Here is a 23,687-nt window from a genome sequence, read left to right as displayed (position 1 = left end):
TTGTTATCTGTAGGACACTCAGATCAAAATTGCCCAAAACAACAGTAAAAAAAAGCAACAACCAAAAACCAGAAGTAAGTTCTAATATGAACTGTGGAGACCATCCACAGAGCACGTTGATTAAATCGTGCGCAAACCCAGGACTCCATCGCAGTCTTTGAGCAAGAGGGAGAGAGAGACTGTTTGGACGCGGGGGGCCTTCCCGTGAGCAAGTGGCTGGTAGACGGAGCTGAACACCTGCTTGCCTTCCGCTCACACCTCATTGATTTCAATCTTCCTGGTGAGAAATGGAGTCCATCGTGGCCTCGAGGCAGCATGCTTCACTCAAAGCCTCACCGAACCCTGACAGAGACAGCAAACCACCAGATTGCTCAATCTGGCCGAAAGCACACGGCCAAAACTTAGATCACCAGCGCCAACGATAGCACAACCACTTTTCAAAGAAAAAGAAGATTTAAAAGAAGTGAAAGAAGTAGTTTTGTGAAGCATCTGGAGGTTGTTGCTTTTGGTCATGTTGTTCAAAGTTCAGACCAGCTGATAATGTATAAAGTGTGCATACTTTGATAATAAATGTACTTTAAATTGACAAGTGTGCCACAGAAGTGCTTGAAAACGAACATTTTCGGTAACAGAGAGGACAACCACTGCCTCCTGACATTCAACTCACGTCAGACCTCGTCATCAACATTTTGTGCGTGTTAAGGTGGACTAAAAACTTAATTGAAGTTGCAACCTAAAATTCCTTCGCTACAAGGACAAGTCAGAGGTTAGATACGATGGGCTGTGACTCCCCAAAGTCTACCATTATGCAAAGCACATCAGGACAGGAGATGCAGTTCTTTCGGCTTATCTAAATAACCGAGACTCCAAAGTGCAAAGTACATTTATCAGCAGAGTACGTATGCAGTATACAACCCTGGGACTCATCTTCTACACAGATGGCCACAAAACAAAGAACCATGGAACTTGTTCAAAGAAAAAAAGAACACAAAACCCCCTCCCCCCACATGCAAAAACAACAAGTGAAAACACAGATTATAAAACTCAAAATCAAAAGGCATATTTCACTTCAGCTCAGTGTTCATTATCAGCAGGCTGCCCTGATTCTAAATCACCCAAATTAGCAACAAAAGAGAGCAACCAGAAACCAGAACACATCATAAACATGAAGTGGAGTCCACAGTCCACAAACCACATCAAATAAACCTTGCTCCGGCACCATCCTCCAACAGCGTCAAGAGAGAGAGAGAGATCACTCAACGCAAGGGACAGTGAGTGAAAGGGAGGGAGTGAGACCATCACGAGCAGGTACCCTCCTCCAGCAGTAGCGAGTCAGACAGAGCTGAACACTCACCTGCCTTCTGCACTCGCTTCAACAATTTCAGTCTTCCTCAGTGCTGTTATCAGCGCGACCAACAAGAAATGGAGCCCAGCATGGGCTCGCATTCCGTCTCCAGGCTTCTTAGTCTCTTTGCTTAAAACTTTGCTGGGCACCCTCAGAGATAACGAATCGCCAGATCGCTCCACCAGCCTGAAAACATACCGCCAAAAGGTAGATCACTGGCTCCAACAGTAGCAGAAGCACATTTGAAGGGAAAAAAAGTGAAAAAATTCGATTTGTGAAACACCTGGAGGTTGTCACCCTTGGTCATGTTGTACGCTGGCACCATCTTCTTCAATGTTTAGATCAGCTGATAGTTAACAACTGTGCCACGGACATGCCTGAAAATGAACACCTTCAACAAGAGAGCGGACAATCACTGATTCCTGATGTACAACTCATGTTACCCCTTATCACTGGGGAGGCACGGTAACACAGTGGTTAGCACAACACTTTACAGTACAGGCAACCAGGCTCAGTCAGTCTGCCTGTAAGGAGTTGTACGTTCTCCCCGTGGTTTCCTCCAGGTGCTCTGGTTTCCTCCCACAGTCCAAAGACGTACCGGTTGGTAGGTTAATTGGGCATTGTATTAAATCAGGGGTTGCTGAGCAGTGTGGTTTGAACAGTCTGTTCCACACTGAACAAATTTTAGAAACATAGATACTATAGAGAGAGTACAGAGGAGATTTACAAGGATGTTGCCTGGATTGGAGCCTGTGCCTGATCAGAATAGGTTGAGTGAACTTGGTCTTTTCTCCTTGGAGCTACAGAGGGTGAGAGGTGACCTGATAGAGGTGTATAAAATGATGAGAGGCATTGATCGTGTGTATAGCCAGAGTCTTTCTCCTAGGGCTGAAATGGCTAGCACGAGGGGGCATAGTTTTAAGATGCTTGGAAGTAGGTACAAAGGGGATGTCGGAAACAAGCTTGTCACACAGAGAGTGGTGGGTGCATTGGATGCACTGCCAGTGAAGGTGCTGGAGGCGGATACAATAGGGTATTTTAAGGGACTCTTAGATAGGTACATAGAGCTTAGAAAAATAGAGGGGCTATGCGGTAGGGAAATTCAAGGCTGTTTCCAGAGTAGGTTACATGGTCGGCAGAACATTGTGGGCTGAAGGGCCTGTAAAATGCTGTAGATTTCTATGTTTCTGCTTATCTAAATAACTGGGACTCCAATAACAATACCTAAAGGCCCAACAACACCGAGAACAAAGCGACTTCTTACACAGTAATGCATCCACCTCCTCGCACTCATTCGCTCTGATATCAAAGCAACTTAGTTGTCATTTACCATCTTCAGTACAACCTCCTGAACTTGGAATCTGAACTGACTGGAGGCAGATGAATGGGAAAACCACCATCTCCACATTGCAGACAGTTCTGGACTTGGATAAATCTTCCTTCATCATTGTCACATTATCAGACTTACAATGCTTTAAGAGTACCATTACAATGGACAACAAAGATTTTGCTTCCTGAGTACTTTTGAGTCTATCAAGTCAAGTCACTTTTATTGTCATTTTGTCCATAACTGCTGGTACAGAACATAGTAAAAATGAGACAACATTTTTCAGGACCATGGTGTTACATGACACAGTACAAAAACTACACTGAACTACGTAAAAAGCAACACAGAAAAAAAACTACACTAGACTACAGACCTCCCCAGGACTGCATAAAGTGCACAAAACAGTGCAGGCATTACAATAAATAATAAACAGAACAATAGGGTAGTAAGGTGTCAGTCCAGGCTCTGGGTATTGAGGAGTCTGATAGCTTGGGGGAAGAAACTCTTACATAGTCTGGTTGCGAGAGCCCGAATGCTTCGGTGCCTTTTCCCAGATGGCAGGAGGAAGAAGAGTGGGGTCCTTCATAATGCTTCAAAATGTTATGGATTTTGGGCTGCTGATCATGAAAATCACCATGAAATTTCCCTATCACACATCACTTTTTAAAAATTGCCTATAAGTGTTATTTCAATTTATAATTCAAGTCAGAATGACTGATGCCATGATTAAGGAAGGCATTTTTGTTAATCCACAAATCAAACAGATCATTAATGACAGGCAATTCAAAGAACTTCTAGTGGAACCAGAGAAAATCACATGGAAGACATTCAAGAATGTTGTTGGAAATTTTCTTGTCAACTCCAGAGCACAATCCATGTGCAGCTGTTGGACAGTGTGCATCAAGCACACAAAACCATGAAGTGCAACATGTCACTAAAGATTCATTCCCATTAGACTCCGTCCCTGCATGTCTTGGCTCTGTCAGTGCTGAGCAGGGTGAAAGGTTTCACCAGGACATTGCAGTCATGGAGAAACAGTATCGGGGCAACTGGAATCCATCAATGCTGGCTGATTATTGTTGAACACTTAGGAAGAAGCCTCAGACACTGAGTACAAATGAAAATCATCAACAAAACATTTTTAAAGTGTCAACACCATTGTGCAATTAAACACATTATAGTCAATAAAATTTAATTTCTTGATTCTCCAAATCCCTACATGATACAGGTAGTCTGAAGTTATATTTGTGTTCAACTTCTGGTGATCAATCCTAAACAACAAAAAATTGAGAGGAAACAAACAAAAAAAATGTTTCCATTGTTCTCTAATTAACTGCAGAGGTGGCTCATCACTCCCACTGACAGAAAATTAGGATACTGTACTGTCTAACACAGCTGGGGACATTTTTAGATTTTGATGATGCTGCAACTATGTCAGTTTGTTGTTTGACTCAGTTATGAAACAGTTCGTCCAATTTGGTATGTTGCCCGTGCTAGCGATAAGGTCTTTGGATTTGATTGGACTGGGTGTGCCTTTGCCTAGATTGATGCTGGGAATTCTGTCTGGTTCCACTCTTGCTTAGTAATAGTCTGAAAGGAATGCTAATCATTACAGAGGGCTGTGGAAAATCAAACACTGAGTTCTGAGTCATACACAGGCCAGACCCAAATAAGGCAGAATTTTTTCCTTGCAGGATGAGAAGGGACTTAGTTATAATCAATAAGAGAAACTCTTTATCCACATTCATATATTTGACTAAATTTAATCAACCCACCACTAATGTTGCATTTACACATCTTCAGATCAATCAGAATCAGATTTACAATCTCCAAAGTAATTCTGTGAAATCTGTAGGTTGCAGCAGCTGTACAATGTAATAATTAATAACAGAGAAAAAAAAGTGAATTACAGTAAGTGTATACAGTACCTAAAAAGACTATTCACTACCCACCCCCCAGAAGTTTTTGTGTTTTATTGTTTTATGACTTTGGATCACTGCGGATTTAGTTTGTTTTTTTGATAGTGATCAACAGAAGACTCTTTTATGTTAAAGTGAAAACAGATCTCTACAAAGTGATCTAAATAAATTACAAAAATAAAACACAAAATAATTGATTGCATAGTTACTCATCCCCTCCAAATCAGTATTTAGTAGCAGCACCCTTGGCAGCGATTACAGCCTTGAGTCTGTGCGGATAGGTCTCTATCAGCTGTGCTCATCTGGACACTGCAATTTCCCCCCATTCTTCTTTACAAAACTGCTCAAGCTCTGTCAGATTGCATGGGGATCATGAGTGAACAGCCCTTTTCAAGTCCAGCCACAAATTCTCAATTGGATTGAGATCTGGACTGTAACTTGGCCACTCCAGGACATTAACTTTGTTGTTTTTAAGCTTTTCCTGTGTGGCTTTGGCTTCATGCTTGGGGTCATTGTCTTGCTGGAAAACCATCTTCTCCCAAGTCACAGTTCTCTTGCAGATTGCATCAGGTTTTCCTCCAGGATTTCCCTGTATTTTGCTGCATTCATTTTACTCTCTACCTTCACAAGTCTTCAAGGGGCTGCTACAGTGAAGCATCCCCACAGCATGATACCATGGTAGGGATGGTATGTTTTTGATTACGTGCTTATGCCAAACGTTGTGTTTAGTTCACTATGAGCCAAAAAGCTCAATTTTGGTTTCAATGGACAACAAAATTTTATGCCAGCTGGCTTCAGAGTCTCCACATGCCTTCTGGCAAACTCTAGTTGAGATTTCATGTTAGATTTTTTTCAACAGTGGCTTTCTCTTCGTCATTTTCCCATAAAGCTACAACTGGTGAAGCACCCGGGTAACAGTTGTTGTATGTGCAGTCTCTCCTATCTCAGTCACTAAAGCTTGTAGCTCCTCCAGAGTTGACATAGGTTCCTTGTTGGCCTCCCTCACTAGTCCTCTTCTTGCACGGTCACTCAGTTTTTGAGGACGGCCTGCCCTAAGCAGATTTACAGCTGTGCCATATTCTCTCCGTTTCTTGATGATTGACTTAACTGTACTCCAAGGCATATTCAGTGACTTGAAAATTTTCTTGTATTCATCTCCAGACTTGTGTTTGTCAACAACCTTTTCACAGAGTTGCTTGAAGAGTTCTTTTGTCTTCATGGTGTAGTTTTTGCCAGGATACTGACTCACCAGCAGTTGGACTTTGCAGATACAGGTGTGTTTTTACTAAAATCAATTGGAACACATTTACTGCACACAGTTTCCGAAAACAGATTGTCCATTTAACTAATTATGTGACTTCTAAAACCAATTGGATGATTAGGCGTATCATATTAAAGGAGGTGAATACTTATACGATCAATTATTTTGTGTTTTATATTTGTAATAAATTTAGATCACTTTGTAGAGGTCTGTCTTCAGTTTGACACAAAAGTCTTTTTCTGTTGATCAGTGTTTAAAAAATCCAAAGTAAATGCAGTGAGATTCAATGTTGTAAAGCAATAAAACATGAAAACTTCTGGGGGGGGGGAGGGTGAATATCTTTTATATGCACCGTATGTATTAAATAGTTTATTTAATAATGTAGTGAGGTGGTGTTCATGGATTCAATGTCCATTCAGAAATTGGATGGCAGAGGGAAGAAGCTGTTCCTGAACTGTTGATTGTGTGTCTTCTGGCTCCTGCACCTTCTTCCTCATGGTAACAATGAGAACAAGACCTGGGTGAGGGGGGTCCGTCAGAATGAATGCTGCCTTTCTGAGGCATCGCTCCTTGAATATGTTCTGGATACTAATTCATTGAGGCCTCGTAATTAGCACTCCTGTAAAATGAGCACGTTGCCTTCAAACTCAGTGACATCCAGTCCTCCCCTTCACTGAATTGACACATTTCAACCAGCATTTTAAACGCACTTCTCTCAGAAAAATCTAGGTTCTGCAGTACATCTTCCCCTCCAGCATAGGCTGACTTGGTCGATCATAGAGCATCAAGAGGGATAACTATCAGCCATGATACAATGGCGGATCTCACTCGATGGGCTGAATGGCCTGATTCTACTCTGGTGGGCAGCACAGTAGTGTAGTGGTTAGCACAACGCTTTACAGTACAGGTACGTCGGGTTCAATTCCCACCACTGCCTGTGAGGTGACTGTACGTTCTCCCCATGTCCGGGTGGATCTGTTCCGCGTGCTCCAGGTTCCTCCCACAGTCCAAAGTTGCTAGGTTAATCGGTCATTGTAAAGTGGCTTGCAATTAGGCGAGGGTTAAGTTGGGGGATAGTTGGGCAGTGCAGCTCAAAGGGACGGAAGGGCCTTCTCTGTGCCGTATCTCAATTAATTAAATAATTAATGTCTTATGGAACCATTGAGAACTGAACCAGGCCCTTCGGCCCATAAACTACACGCCAAACATTAAGCACACACTTAAATTCATCATACTTTTTATTGAAACCATTTGTTGGAGCCAACAGGAATCTAAAATGTCCAGAGGGAGTGAACAAGGGAGATGCACTGGGCTTGGATCATGATCAGTGACTAATTAGACTACCTCCTTTTCCGGGATGTTTCATAACATCTTGTTTATACCACAGGCTAGGTCTCCTTGCTGCCTACGTTATCTTGATCCTATGAATGCCATAAGAAAAGATATTCTGGGAAAGGAAGAATCATTTGGCAGCAACTGGCTGAAACCACAGTCTTTGCTGTGGGAAGACACTGAGAATACATCTGAGTTTCTGCCTGAGGAAATGGTTCTGTGCGTATCAATGCAGTGGTTATACTGGTTTAACAATTAGGCTTCAGCTTGAAACATTCAGCAAAAAATCAATATTAATAAAAGCCAATACAGATAAAAAAAAATTCCCTAAATATAGCAACTTTCAAAGTTCAGAGTAAATTGATTATCAACGTACATTTAGGTCACCATATACAACCCTGAGATTCATTTTCCTGCTGGCAATGAGGATGCACAAAACAAACAATGAAAGACCGCCCCCTACAGGACAGGCAACAAAAATGCAGAAAAAAGAGAAAAGAATAATAATACTGTAACAACAATAAAATAGGGTATCAAATCAGAAACAATCAAATGAATTATTCCTAGGCACATTTTCTATACAGGGATGGTTTGAAATTATACATTCCTTCATCTGTAAAGCTAAAGCAATTAATTCAAATAGTCCAACTATTTTCAAAAGATGAACTTTGAAAATAGATGAAAAGATGAACATGAACTTTGGACTGGATAAGTGCAGAACATTAAACATAAAGAATATAAAACCAAGCAGCAGGATACAAACAACTGATGGATGCATATGAAACATATAAATATCTGGGACGTCAACAAGCAAAGAAAATAGATCACAGTGTGATAAAGGAAAAAAACTTTTGACAGAATTTATTTCAAGGCTTAAGAAAATCTGCCAAACAGAGCTCAGCTATAAAAATATAACAAAGGCAATAAACACTCCTGCTGTACTCATATTAACATATTATTTTGGCATGATATCTTGGTCCAAAACCAATCTAGAAATTTTACAAAGGAAAAAAGGAACTGAAATGGCAAATTTTTTTTAAACAAACACTACGTACACTCAACTGCACTTAGATTAACACTACCTGGGACAGAAGGAGAAAGAGGAAAAACAAACATTAAAATTCTACACAACAGTCAGATAAAACTTCTGAGGATAAAATTTAATCAATGGAGACAGGATTCCGCTCTCCAAGCGAGCATATGCAGGTCCGATCAGAGGTACACTCCTGTCCTGTGCCATTACAAAGAAGGCACAGCAGCACCTCTACTTTCGGAGAAGTTTGTGAAGATTCAGCATGTCACTCAAAACTTCTACAAAACTCTATAGATGTACGGTGGAGAGTTTACTGACCAGTTACGTCATGGCCTGATGTGGACACGTCCATGCCCTTGAATGGAAAAGCCTACAAAAAGTAGTGGATACAGCCCAGTCCATCTTAGACAAAGCCCTCCCAACATTGAGCACACCTTCAGGGAGCACCGTCACAGGAAAGCAGCACCCATCAAGAAGGACACCACCACTGAGGCCATGCTCTCTTCTCGTACTGCCATCAGGAAGGAGGTCCAAAAGCCTCGGATTCCACATCACCAAGTTCAGGAAATGTTACTACCCGTCAACCATCAGGCTCCTGGACCAGAGTCAATAACCGTACTCAATCCAACACTGAACCGATCACAACCTGTGGACTCACTTTCAAGGACTCTACAACTCCTGGTCTCGTTGTTCATTACTTATTTTAATTTTGTATTCACACAATTGGTTGTTTTTCGCACATTAGTTGTTTGTCCATCTTTGTGTGCAGTTTTTTTTATTGATGCTATTGTGCTTCTTTGTACTTACTGTGAATGCCCACAGGAAAATGAATCTCAGGGTTGTATGTGGTGATATACTGTATGTCATTTAAAGTAAAATTGGAAAGGCATGGAGGGTTATGGGCTGAGTGCAGGTCGGTGGGACTAGGTGAGAGTAAGCGTTCGGCACAGACTAGAAGGGCCGAGATGGCCTGTTTCTGTGCTGTAATTGTTATATGGTTATATATGTATTTTGATAATAAATTTACTTTGAGCATTGAACTTTTTGACTTTATTGAGGCAAAACTTTGAGTATTGTGTACAGTTCTGGTCACCAACCTACAGAAAAAATGGCAATAAGATTGAAAGAGTATACAGAAAACTTACAAGGATGTTGCCAGAAATTAAGGACCTGAATTATAGGGAAGGGTTGAATAGGTTAGGATATACTCTGTGGAGAGAAAGGGGAAGTTGGTAGAGGTAAACAAGATTATGAGGGGGATATGTAGGATAAATACAGGTATTTTTCCCCTGAGATTGGGCAAGACTGGAACTAGAGGTCATCAGTTTGGAGTGAAAGGGGAACCTGAGGGGGAACTTCATTACACTCGGAGGGTGGTGGGAGTGTGGAACCAGCTGCCACTGGAGGTGGTGAATGCAGGTTGGATGTGTACCTGGATAAAAGGAGCATAGAGGGCTGTAATTTGGCTGCGGGTACAGCGGACTTGGCAGAAAGACAGGTCAGCACTGGCGAGATGGGCCTTAGGGCTGTCGTCCTCAATGACTCTGAAAATACAACTGGTTTACTGCAAGGAAGGAAAGTCGTCATCCTCACCCAGAGTTTATGTGAGACTCCAATCCCACACCAGTGTGCTTAACCCTTGGCTTGATGTGACAAATGAATTGTCAGTCTTAAACACAGCCCTCAAAGGGAATCGTAAGACCATAAGATATAGGAGCAGAGTTAAGCCATTTAGCTCATCAAGTCTGCTATTCCATTGCATCATCCCTCTCAACTCCGATCTCCCGCCTTCTCCCTGTAACCTTTGACACCCTGACTAATCAAGAAACTACCACCCATTGCTTTATATATACCCAATGACCTGGCCTCCACTGCTATTTGTGGCAACGAATTCCACAAATTCACCACCCTCTTTAGCCAAAGAAATTTCCTCTTTAGCTCTCTTTTAAAAGGGCACCCTTCTCTTCCGAAGCTGTGCCCGCTGGTCCCAGACTCTCCCACTATTAGAAACATCCTCTCGATGTCCACTAGGTAATAGGCCTTTCAATTGATGAGATTCAGTGAGATCCCCTTCGTTCTTCTAAACTCCAAGGAGCCTTCAAACACTCCCCATGTATTAACCCTTTCACTGGATTTGTTTTTTTTTGTTTCCAGGTAGTAAGCTGAATGGAAATATTTGTGCTAATTGGACCAATGGTGCCATCTTCAGCCGGAAGTGGAATTACATCAATCAGAGCCAGACTGCATCCTCTGAGGGAATGGAATCTCTCAACTTTTGCAGCCTACAAGACAGGTATGCTATGAAGCAAAGCCTGCACAGTGAGAACGTGTTCTGAGAAAGAAACTGTGGTGACATCATTGCTGATTTCCGGGAGCAGGGTCCTCTTCTCTAGAAATAAGAATAGGAAAGTTTGAGGGAAAACCTGCGGAAGATCATGGAACCCTCCTCCAGCCCTGAAACTCAGTTGGCACTCTGATCCCCACAAGTTTTGGACGACTGCGCCCCCCCCCCCCAATTTTTAAGTACGTCACCACTGGTCACTGTGCCTTCAGTTGCGTGGTCCCCAAGCGTTGTAAATCCCATCGCAGATCCACCCAACTGGCTCACTTCAGCAGATGGGTTTTTAATCGTGGGAGAATTTCATGGGGTCAGTGACAAATTTTGGGTAATATTCTTCTCCGACATGCTGCTTTCACTATGCACAGGGTGCAGGTTGATATTGTTTGTATTTTCAGCCACAACATGTTTGGAAAGGGCAAGTCTTTTAACTGGTACAGTATAAATATATATTTGTCACTAATGATGATGCAGTCATCAGGAAAGCAGGCCAGCATCTTTACATTCCTAGGAGGTTTGGATTGTCACCAAACACTCTAACAGATTTAAGACCATAAGCCGTAGGAGCAGACATAGGCCATTTGGCCCATCGTGTCTGCTCCAGCATTCAATCCATTTTCCCCTCCTCAGCTCACTCCCCGGCCTTCTCCCCATAACCTTTGATGCAGTGTCCAATCAAGAACGTATCAAGCTCTGCCTTAAATAGCCCCAACAAGATGGCCGCCACAGCTGCCTGTGGTAATAAATTCCACAAATTCACCACCCTCTGGTTAAAGAAATTTCTCCACTTCTCTGTTTTAAATAGATGCCCCTCTATCCTGAGGCTTTGCACTCTTGTCCTAGACTCCCTCACCATGGAAAACATCCTTTCCACATCTATTGTCTAGGCCTTTCAACATTCAAAGGGTTTCAATGAGATTCCCCTCATCCTTTCACCTTACAACGGGTACAGACCCACAGCCATCAAACATTCCTCGTATGATAACCCTTTCTTTCCTGAAATCATTATGACCCTCTCCAATGCCGGCACATCTTTTCTCAGATAAGGAGCCCAAAACTTCACAATACTCAAGGTGAGGCCTCACCAGTGCCTTATAAAGCCTCAGCATCACATCCCTGCTCTTGTATTCTTGATCTCTTGAAACGACTGCTAACATTGCATTTGCCTTCCTCACCACCGACTCGACCTGCAAGTTAACCTTTAGGGAATCCTGCACAAGGACTCCCAAGTCCCTTTGCATCTCAGATCTTTGGATTTTCTCCCCATTTGGAAAATAGTCTGCACATTTATTTCTACTACCGAAGTGTGTGACCATGCATTTTCCAACATTGTACTTCATTTGCCACTCTCTTGCCCATTCTCCTGATTGGTTTAAGTCCTCCTGCAGCCTACCTGCTTCCTCAACACTACCTGCCCCTCCACAAAACTGAGTCTCATCTGCAAACTTGATAACAAAGCCACCTATTCCATTATCTAAATCATTGATGTACAGCATAAAAAGAAGCGGTCCCAACACCGACCCCTGCGGAACAGCACTAGTCACTGGCAGCCAACCAGAAAAGGATCCTTTTATTCCCAATTGCTGCCTCCTACCAGTCAGCAAATGCTCTAACCATGCCAGTAACTTTCCCGTAATACCGTGGGCTCTTAACTTGGTAAGCAGCCTCACGTGTGGCACCTTGACAAAGACCTTCTGAAAGTCCAAATATACAACACCCTTTACCTATCCTACTTGTAATCTCCACAAAGAATTCCAACAGGTTTGTCAGGCAAGATTTTCCCTCAAGGAAACCATGCTGACTATTTTCTATCTTGTCCTGTGTCACCAAGTACTCCATAACCTCATCCTTAACTCCAACATCTTACCAACCACTGAGGTCAGGCTAACTGGTCTATAATTTCCATTCTGCTGCCTTCTTAAAGAGTGGAGTGACATCTGTAATTTTCCAGTCCTCTGGCACCATGCCAGAGTCCAATGATTTTTGAAAGGTTATTACTAATGCACCCACAATCTCTACCACTACCTCTTTCAGAGCCCTAGGGTGCAGTTCATCTGGTCCGGGTGACTTGTGTACCCTTGGGTCTTTCAGCTTTTTGAGCACCTTCTCCCTTGTAATAGTAACTGCACTCACTTCTCTTCCCTCACACCCTTCAACATCTGACACACTGCTAGTGTCTTCCACATTGAAGAATGATGCAAAATACTCATTTAGTTCATCTGCCATCTCCTTGTCCCTTTCTTTGTCTCATTTTCTAGCCGTCCAATATCTACTCGCATCTCTCTTTTATTTTTACATATTTGAAAAAGCACTTTGACATCGTTTGCTAACTTGCTTTCATATTTCATCTTTATCTCCTAATAATTATTTTAGTTGCTCTCTGTAGGGTTTTAAAAGCTTCCCAATCCTCTATCCTCCCACTAATTTTTGTTTTGTTGTATGCCCTTTTACATTACCTTTGACTTCCCTTGTCAGCCTCTGTTGTACTATTTTGCCATTTGAGTATTTCTTTGCTTTTGGAGTACATCTATCCTGCACCTTCCTAATTTTTCCCAGAAACTCACGGAGGTTCTACAGAGGCACCTTTGAAAGTATCCTGACAGAGTCTAGTACAGCAATTCAAATACTCAGGTATGTAAGAAGCTGCAGACTCTTATATCACAGGCACTTCCTTCTCACCAACAGGAGGCGCTGTCTCGAGACGGCAGCATCCATCGTCAAAGATCTCGACCACACAGATTACTCTATGCCATCTTTCCACGGCTACCATCCGGCAGAAGGCAGTGAAGCCCGAGTCCCGTAGTGCCAATCCTGCGCATTGGGTTGACCGTGTGGCCTAATGGATAAGGCGTCTGACTTCGGATCAGAAGATTGCAGGTTCGAGTCCTGTCACGGTCGCTTTGCCGGCATGAAGATTTTGGTTGCCTTAACATAGTTTAGGGAGTTGCAATTGGGAATTCGGCTGTGTTAAGCTGTGTCTATTAAATGAATACTATTAACTTCCAGCAGGGGTCTGAATACGATCCGTTTATATTACATGTAGTCTGAAGGTAATTTTATATAATTTTGAAACAATAATGTATATTGAACCATTAGAAAGGTAAGCTATCACTACCTCGGCCACCCGAGTGGACAGTCAGGAGCTATTAGGCATCGCCATTTCCGACTCTGAATTTATGTGCTACCGGTAAGCAGTCACTTGTTCATCACACATGCACTTAACGGTAAAATATAATTACATACCATTAGTATAATGTGTACGGGGTAACAAAAAACAGCACCCATCATCGGGAGAATGCCGGAATTAACAACAACGGCAGGCTTACAGTCTCCATCTACGATGTCGTGTTTTCAAAGTTCGAATCTCAGAGCAAATTTATCATCAAAGTGCAAATATGTCACGGAATACAACCCCGAGATTAATTTTCTCGCGGGCATACCCAATAACCAAAAGAGAATCAGTGAAAGACCGCGCCTGTAGTTCAGCTTTGATCCCTTAAACATGTCCAGGAATGAAAGCTGAGTGCCCAGGTCTTCCTTTCGACAAGCAAACACATTCTGGGCTGGGATCCCCATACATTTCCCGGGGGGGGGGGGGGGGGGGTTGCTTTGGTAGAAACGCCGGCTTGCAGCTGTGAGGTTGATCCATTCTGGCTTGTCATTGCCAATGTAAAGGGTTGCATTTTGAAGAACAGATTTTGGCATCTTACCCAAGTACGAATAGGATCAGAGATCCATTCATTGTTGTGTTAGGATCAGTCCCAATATATATTCCTTATCAGCTTATTGATTTTCCCGAGATCTTTCTGTATTCTAATGGATCCCAAAGTTATACACCAATGACTAAAGTTTTCTAAAAGAACTTCATTGTAAAGGACGTTGGAATCTTCTGAGGATGTTTGAAGTTCAAAGTACATTTATTATTAAGGTATATATAACATTATACAACCTTGAAATTTGTCTCCTTACAGGCAGCCACAAAACCAAGAAACCCATAAGACCGTCAAACAGCCAATGTAAAGAACAAAAAGTCGTGTAGCCAATAAAGGCGGGGACTTGGTCATGTAGTGGTTTGCACAACACTTTACAGGGTTCAATTCCCGCCACTGCCTGTAAGGAGTTTGAGCTTCCCGTGTCTGCATGGGTCCCCTCTGGGAGCTCCGGTTTCCTTCCAAAGACCGAGGTTGGTAGGTGAATTGGTCATTGTAAATTGTCCCGTGATTAGGCTAGAGTTAAATATTCCACACTGTATCTCAGTAAATAAAGTAAGCAAACTGCAGGAATAGAACTAGATGAATACAAACTCTTATTAGGTTTGACTTTACTTGTATGTAGTTGGCTACATCACTTGTTTGTGTCGAATTTTGGAACATTACATGAACCACAGGGAAGATAGCTTTCATTAGAGCTGTAAACTCGGCGGCTTTAGAATAAATAGTAGCCCGCATGACGAACTGTTGTAATGCTAGTCGAAGCCACACGATGTCGCCACGTTACCATGAAACTGAAATTCTTTCTTCACCAGCCAGTGGCCCAAGTCAGTCCTTCATACATATTTCCTCCATTGTCCTCCATACATATTTCCATCTCTCTATCTCAAAATTTCACCAGTACATATGATAATAATCTCGACTATAACATCTTGCATCGATTTAGTCCATTTGGCATACAAGACAGAGGCCAAACTTTTTGCAGGGGTGGGATGCTTAGGTTTTTTTCATTCGAGGTTACAGTTTACAACCAGAATATATTGTGCTTAGATTAGGGATTCATAACCTTTTTATGCCATGGATCTATACCATTAAGCAAGGGTACTATCTTAGATGATGATTAAAATTTCTCACATTCACCTGGACTGATTCGAACAAAGCAATAAATGAATTACTGATCCTATTCGCAAACTACTTTACTACATCTGTTCTGCTTGTTGAGTTTGACCCTACTTAAACAATAATGGCTTCTTCAGAGCAGCTCCACTCTGCAGATGTAAACATAGACCTCAGCGTTAACGGTGGTAACAACAGCAGCTGGAAGTGATACAAATACATATTTAGTACAAGAGGGAGACACAACGAACCGTCCAAACTGATGAAGTTCACACTCAGTCAGTGATGAGATGTCCCTTGTGGAGCAACAAGCACTCTCTTCTCGTTACCATCAGGGAGGAGGTACAGGAGCCCGAAGGCAAACACTCAGCATTTCAGGATCAGCTTCCTCCTCTCTGCCATCAGATTTCTGAATGGACAACGAACTCTTGAACACTACCTCAGTAGTTTCCCTCTCTTTTTGTACCACGTTAATGCATGTCTGTGTGTGTGTGTGTGTATAACCTACTAACCCATATTCCTCTGGACTGTGGGAGGACACTGGAACACCGGAGGAAACCCATGCAAAGACACACAGACTCCTTACAGAGGTGCCAGGATTAAACTTCGAACTCCAACACCCCGAGTTGTGATAGCATCACACTAACCCAGGGGTCAGCAACCTTTACCACTGAAAGAGCCACTTGGACCCGTTTCCCACAGAAAAGAAAACACTGGGAGCCTCAAAACCCGTTTGACATTTAAAATGAAATAACACTGCTTACAACGTTTTGTTTTGCCTTTATGCTATGTATAAACAAACTATAATGTGTTGCATTTATGAAATTGATGAACTCCTGCAGAGAAAACGAAATTACATTTCTGCATGCAACAAAAACATTTTGAACTCCGAAAAAAAGACGTTGGGTTGAAGGTTACTTTTAAGTAAAATACTCAACGTCTATTTGAGTCCTTCTTGTATTTATGAAAAACGCCAAACTTAAATTTGCCGCCAGCAGCAAACCAAAAATAACGTCAGCCAGCTGTCAACCAGAAAAATAAAAGGACTATTTCACTGAACAATGAAAACATATGAATATACGTAAAATAATAGGCAATTAAAATATTTATCATACTTGGTCAGGTTGACTCACACCTGACAATGCAGTCGTATTCAGTAGGGATGGATCGATGCTTAGGGGAGTGACCGGGAAGGATAATGTGTTTTTTTCCTCTCTGAACTCACAGAAGCGTTTTCCAAACGATGTTTGCATTGCGAAGATTGCAGAATGTAAATATTCCGAATTTATCATGTCGTGACCTTGTTTGAACTCTCTCAAATTGGGGAAGTGAGACAATGTGCCTTTCTGTAAATCTCTGGCAAGCACTGTCAACTTGCGCTCGAATGCCAAAACATCCTCCAACATGTGCAGGGCTGTACGTCCTTACCCCTGAAGAGCTGTGTTCAGCGTGTTCATGTGCGCTTTCATGTCTACCATGAAGTGTAGCTTTTCCAGCCACTCTGGCTGTTCCAGCTTAGGAAAGGTGGGCCCTTTGCTGCCCAGGAAAGTTTTCCAGACACGCGACAAAACGTTTCAGCACCTCCCCTCTGGACAGCCAGCGATAAAAACACGTTGTAGCGGTGTGCTACACGCAGTCAGTAAACTGCAGTCAAAGATAGCTTTATTTGAACTAAACAGCCTTGCTTTTAAGCCTCCCTCAACCCGCCCCCCATGGGTGCGGATGCTGCAAAAGACACGTACTCACAAACCCCCGTAGCCGATCTCCCTTAGCCTGAACGCTGGCTAATTGTGAGCCGGTTCGGATGTGTCAGGAAATGGGTCGCCACAACGTCTTAATTAGATTGTACAAGATCACCATAATCTTCAAATTTAGAATTACATTTCAAAAACTAACAAACTAACATAAAATACATTTTAATTAAATACTGACCAATTATTTCCCAAAGCAACAGGGAGCCGCAGCACAGACGTAAAAGAGCCACATGTGGCTCCGGAGCCGCGGGTTGCCGACCCCCGCACTAACCCAACACTACCATGGCACCCAAACTTTAAACAGGAAGGCTGGTTACTTGGTGCAACCCCATCCTTATCAGCTCCATGTCCCCCTTTCCTCTTCATATTGGCATTCCCAAACGCTCCCCCTTCCGAAACAGTCTCTTTCATAGAATTCAGGCCAGGACCACCAGACTCAAGAGTCATTTTCCCAGGCAGTAAGGCTGACCGATGCCTCCGCCCACTAACACACTCCCAACCACCACTAATTTATCATTTCCTGTCAGTCACCTTATGTACAGACACTCCTGTGTCTAATGTCACTTCAATGTATATAATCTATGTTGTGTATTGATATTTATTGTGTTTTTGAATTATTATTGTGTTACTTATTGTTTTTGGGTGCCGAATTAGAACTGGAATACCAAATATTTCATGAAATTGAGAAAGTCTGCAGAAGCTGGAAATCCAACACAACACACACAAAATGCTGAAGGAACTCAGCAGCTCCTGTGGAAAAGGGTAAACAGTCCACGGGACATCTCGGGGCAACAACCTACTTTAAGACAAAAGGAAGGGGGAAGACACCAGCCGAAAAGGGTGGGCGGTATAGCTACAAAAAAAATCTGCAGATGCTGGAAATCCGAGCAACACTCAGAAAAGGGTAAGTCCCGCTGAAGGGCCTCGGCCCGAAATGTCGCTTCTACTCTTTTCCATAGATGCTGCCTGGCCTGTTGAGTTCCTCCAGCATTTACTGTGCGTTGCTAGCTACAATTGTTTCGTTCTCCCCTATAATTGTGTACTGAAATGACTCTAAACAATCCTAAATCTCTCTAGATTCCTTCCACCATCCCTTGCATTTACCTTGTCACCCCCCCCCCTTATCATTGTCACCTTCCACCCAGTGTGTTAATTTTGCCCAAATCATGTCTTTAGGCTCGGTCACGCTTTGTGCGGGGCGGGGAGACACGTCCTGGCCCGGCTGGGACAGGGGGCGGTCCCGCTGCCGGAAGGCGGAACTGAACGGAGCTGAGCCGGGCCGGTGTGCGGAGCGAAGAGTTGGACTAATTCCCTTAGCTGAAACGGGCGGCGATGGAAATCCGGTACCCGGAGGCGGAGCGCGACGAGAGCCGGGTGAGAGGGGGCTTGGGACAGGGTCGGCCAGGGCATGCTGCGGGATACTTTCACTTTCCATTCGCTGTAATTACTGAGAGGAGGAAATGAAATGAATAACGAAATAACGTTGAAACAGCGAGAAAGGGACGTTTCAGCTCCTCTCTGAAAAATGTCACGACCGGATCCGCAGAGTTAAATCCCAAACTCCACTGTGTCCCTGTCTAACTTGTTCAAACCCAACCTGACTCCTGTCTCGAAATCCACCGCCCGACAACCCCAGGCCTGACCCTGAATCTCCATCCTAGCCCTCAACTTTAACCCCTAGACCCAACACAGATGCCTCCCATCTGAGGTGGTGGGTAACAGCCCTACGTCCTGTTATTGGTGCCGGACCATTGAATCGATCCAGTTACAATCGTGTTTAAAGATCTGTCGGTGTGTTTAATGTGCCCCTCAGAAAGTGGTCCTGTTAATCTGGACCTTTCCCGACACGTTCCTGCTTCAATGAAGATTCAATGAAAATTATTTATTTTAGGAAATCTGCAGTAGTGGCGGCTGTTGAAAGGAACACAAGATACACAATTCTTAAAGACACTCTCATTCATCATACCATACTGCTTCCTTTTACGGAAGGATAGACCCAAGCTTATCACCAATTCTTCCCACAATATCTATCAACATATGTGTAATGAGACACAGGTATAATATTTAGATATAAATGCATTACTGGTTGAGTACCTGTTATCTGAAAACCTCCAAAATCCGAACTATTTTTGAGTGCTGACATAAATGGAAAATTCTGCAAGTCTCTGCCTATGTTCCCTCTAATTTGTAATGACCAGTGCGCGCAAAAATTCTTAAGCTGCGCAATTTTTTGCCCACTGACAATAACGTGCACGGTGAATTTTTTTAAGTGGAAGTAACCCTGAAGCTAGTTCAGGGATAATAAATTACCAGCTCCAGTTTGCTGTTCACTGTTTAAAAGAGTTTAAAATAATCCACATGAATGAGTCTTATTTCTCATAGACTGTACAACAGCATGTCATAATATCAATCTTGTCATGTTGTTACAGTTGTTTGAAATGGTCAAACAAAACTTATTGTACACCGTTTAAATTCCTTTTTGCGCTAGTGACAAAAGATGTGCACGCGCACACCTCAGAGGGAACATTGGGCACGGGGAACTTTCCCAGGCGATGGGCAGGTCTCTGTGCACCACAGACCTCACATATGTAATGAACAGAAGTTCATGCAAAATAGAGAAAAAAAAACGATCGTGCATTGAAAGAGTGGATTCATCCTCATTGGAGTGAATATATGTTGTTTAACAGTGTGCTGATCATGAAACAAGCAAAAATCCATCACGACGAACTGAAAATTGAAGGTGATTGTGAATATTCAGCAGGCTGGTTGGAGAAATTTAGGAAGAAGCACGGCATTAAATGATCAAAGATTTGTGGTGATAAGGCATCTGCTGGTCACGAGGCAGCAGAGAAACTCATTGATGAGTTTGCGAAGATCGTCACTGATGAAAATCTGACACTCTGAACAGCTACATCAGTACAGATGTGTGATGAACAAGGGTAAAACAGACTGCTTACCAGCAGCACATAAGTTCCGAGTCAGAACTGATGGGGATCCCAAATTATCTCATTATATATTACAAAATCTAGAAAATTCTGAAATCCAAAACACTTCTGGCCCCAAACATTTTGAATGAGGGTACCCAACCTGTACTAACAACTAAATTCAATTAATCCATGGGCTTTCATGACCTCTGTGATACCATTTGCTCAAAGGCATCCTTGTTAACTACACTGGTGAGAAGTCCGGCCATTAATGGGGGGGGGGGGGCTGCTTCGTCGAGCACCTCTGCTCCATCCGCCAAAAGCTGATCTTCCTGGTGGCCAAAGGTTTTGATTCCCATTCCAACGTGTCAGTCCATGGTCCCCCCCCCCCCCCCCAACTCCTGCCGTGCCAAGACGAGGCCACGGTCAGGGTGGAGAAGCAATTTCTAAAATTCCATCTGGGTTAGCCACTGACCTGATGGCATGAATATTGATTTCTCCTTCCGGTAATTTTTTCCCTTCCCCTCCCTCCTTCTATTCCCCACTCTGGACTCTTACCTCTTCTCACCTGCCTGTCACCTCCCCTGGGTCCCCTCCTCCTTCCCTTCCTCCTATGCTCCACTCTCCTCTGCTATCAGATTCCTTCCTCCACAGCCCTTTACCTTTCCCATTCACCCGACTTCACCCATCACCTTCTAGTTATCTTCCTTCTCTTCGCCCCCCCCCCCTTTTTATTCTGGTGTCTTCCCTCTTCCTTTCCGGTCCAGAAGTAGAGTCTCACATAGAAAACCTACAGCACAATACAGGCCCTTCAGTGCCGTGCAGAACATGTACTTAGAAATTACCTATTTTTCTAAGCTCCATGTACCTTTCCAGGAGTCTCTTAAAAGACCCTATCATATCGACCTCCATGCTGGGAGCCCATTCACGCACTCACCACTCTCTGCATCAAAAACTTGCCCCTGACATCTCCTCTGAACCACTTGAAACATCAACTGTTTATTCATTTTAAACATCAACTGCTGCCTGACTGCAGAGTTTCTCCAGCAATTTTTCTGTGTTGTTTTGAAACCTGGGTAGAGTTTGCTCCAGTTTTGATGGACCACCTCTAGCAAACTGTGTACGACCGTTGCTTCAGGTCCCGGAAGCTTCCTGATTCATGCCCTGCTTCATCCTAAAGCTGATCCTGTAACTCAACTGCAGGGTCAACCTTCACAGGATCTCATTCACCACAGGATCTCGTTCACCACAGGATCGCGTTCACCACAGGATCTCATTCACCACAGGATCTCGTTCACCACAGGATCTCGTTCACCACAGGATCGCGTTCACCACAGGATCTCGTTCACCACAGGATCTCGTTCACCACAGGATCTCGTTCACCACAGGATCTCCTTCACCACAGGATCTCGTTTACCACAGGATCGCGTTCACCACAGGATCTCATTCACCACAGGATCTCCTTCACCACAGGATCTCCTTCACCTCAGGATCTCGTTCACCACAGAATCTCGTTCACCACAGGATCTCGTTCACCACAGGATCTCCTTCACCTCAGGATCTCGTTCACCACAGAATCTCGTTCACCACAGAATCTCGTTCACCACAGGATCTCGTTCACCACAGGATCTCCTTCACCTCAGGATCTCGTTCACCACAGGATCTCATTCACCACAGGATCTCCTTCACCTCAGGATCTCGTTCACCTCAGGATCTCGTTCACCTCAGGATCTCATTCACCACAGGATCTCGTTCACCACAGGATCTCGTTCACCACAGGATCTCGTTCACCACAGGATCTCGTTCACCACAGGATCTCGTTCACCACAGGATCTCATTCACCACTAGCTTACAGGCACCAGTTGATCAGCATGAACCCGTTTGACCCCTGACGTCCAACTAGGCCATTTGTTTCCTGACTCTTGGTAGATCTGTGATCTTTCTGTGGTTCCATTCTGCCACCCCACGAAACGGTCTCTCATTTCTTCCCCCACCCACTCCCAGGTTAGAACCATCTCTTCTGATGTTTGACATGTTATGCTTTCTGTCTGCATGCTTCCTTTTCTCCCTTCGAGTTAGGCCTCGATGAAATTCAATTGTGTCCACCTCCAACAGCCACTCAGCGTCTCAGCAGGGTGATTGAGTAGGAACGATGCCAGCCAATGACTTTTAAGCAGTTTGGACTGCTTATCCAATAACATCCACGTTCACAGTCTTCACAGTGCTTACAGTTTACTCAGCTACCCATTTGCTACTTTAAAATGTTAAGGTATGTAAGATTGTTCTAAAGTGGAGGAGTGTTACACATTATTCTTGCTTTCTGTGCTGCATCATTGGAAGCCCATTCCAAAGAGAGACCCTCCTTCACCAAGCTCCAATCACCCATTGTACAGGCAGGTTCGTTACGTGCCTTTCCGTATGACGTGGGCGATCATGTCTTTGACCATGATTGTCCTCGGCAAGTTTTTCCACGGAAGTGGTTGGCCATTGCTTTCTTCTGGGCGGTGTCTTTACAAGACGGGTGACCCCAGCCATTAGCAATACTCTTCAGAGATTATCACAGACAGTCGCCCATTTAGCCAGCCCCAGCCATTTCAAATGACTGTCAAACAGTAAAAGGGAATTAACCCATCTCAACTGAAGCTACTGACCATGTACTTGCAGGAAAGGATGGGCTTACCAACCATGTGATAACCCAAGCAGAACTTCACCAGATAAGTGGTCTAAACAATCCCAGGACAATACTTGCAACCTCTGGCTACTGATACAGAAACAATCCTCACTCAGTATCAATGCCTCATGGACTTCTCTTCAGGCGATCCCTCAGGATCCAATGTCGCCTGCTTCTACCTCATGCCTGTGGGTTCTGGGGTGACTATCGAGGCCGCTGTGAGAACTGCAGACGGGTGGGGCAGAGGTAGCTATTTGGTCGGTGGGTGGCAGCTTGTGGGACGGTGGGCTCCATCTGCTGATACAGGGATTCTGTCCTATATTCTATCGTGACCATGAGTCAGAGATTCCCAAGGGTCGGTGATGACATTGCACATTTTTTTTCGAGGATGCTTTGAGTACATCCTTGACTCTTCCTCTGGCTGGTTGCTTCTTCCTATGACAGAGGTTGGAATATTGGTATTGGGCATGCAAGTACCATGGTCTTTGTAGGGCATCAACAAAGTGTAACTGGGACCACAGTTCTGATCACCCCATTACAGAAAGGACATGGAGATCCTGGAAAAAGTACAGGATTCGAGGGCATGAGGATGTTGGACATACTCTGGAGCATTGGAGGCTGACGTTAGACCTGATGGAAGTTTATAAGATTATGAGAATGATGTGGTGACAGAATCTTCTTCCCAGTGTACTGGAGGACATGGATGTAAGGCAAGAGGGAGAAATGATTATATGAGATGTATGGGGGGAAGTTTTTTTTACACAGACAGTGCTAGTGCCCATGATGTAGCTGACTAAGTTTACAAACAAACAATATGCAAAAAACAACAAACTGTGCAAATACAAAGAAAAAAAATAAGCAATAAATATTGAGAACATGAGATGAAGAGTCCTAATATGAACTAATAAGTGTGTTCTTTCATTGATTCCATTGTGTTTCTTCTACTTACTTACAAAA

At 43.5% G+C, this 23,687-nt stretch overlaps 1 protein-coding gene, 1 long non-coding RNA gene and 1 other non-coding gene across 3 annotated transcripts in view; all 3 read left to right on the top strand.

Annotated features, from left to right (window-relative positions):
* The window catches only part of LOC132383565 (uncharacterized), a 62,404-nt gene extending 49,034 nt beyond the window's left edge, over nt 1–13,370 (top strand). Inside the window, exons 2-3 of the long non-coding RNA XR_009508717.1 lie at nt 10,372–10,510; nt 13,241–13,370. This is a non-coding gene — a long non-coding RNA (uncharacterized LOC132383565). The remainder of the gene's footprint in view (nt 1–10,371; nt 10,511–13,240) is intronic.
* A 10-nt stretch (nt 13,371–13,380) lies between these two features.
* Nucleotides 13,381–13,453, top strand: trnar-ucg (transfer RNA arginine (anticodon UCG)). The gene has a single exon. It is a non-coding gene; the product is annotated as a tRNA-Arg (tRNA).
* Nucleotides 13,454–18,353: 4,900 nt separating this feature from the next.
* The window catches only part of LOC132383564 (prolyl endopeptidase-like), a 41,348-nt gene continuing 36,014 nt past the window's right edge, over nt 18,354–23,687 (top strand). The window contains exon 1 of the mRNA XM_059954706.1: nt 18,354–18,509. Within this exon, the coding sequence (XP_059810689.1) occupies nt 18,468–18,509 (42 nt within the window). The 5' untranslated portion in view covers nt 18,354–18,467. The remainder of the gene's footprint in view (nt 18,510–23,687) is intronic.

The sequence above is a fragment of the Hypanus sabinus genome, chromosome 30 (assembly GCF_030144855.1).
Source record: "Hypanus sabinus isolate sHypSab1 chromosome 30, sHypSab1.hap1, whole genome shotgun sequence".
Lineage (NCBI taxonomy): Eukaryota > Metazoa > Chordata > Chondrichthyes > Myliobatiformes > Dasyatidae > Hypanus > Hypanus sabinus.
This window is presented reverse-complemented; position numbering and strand designations above follow the sequence as displayed.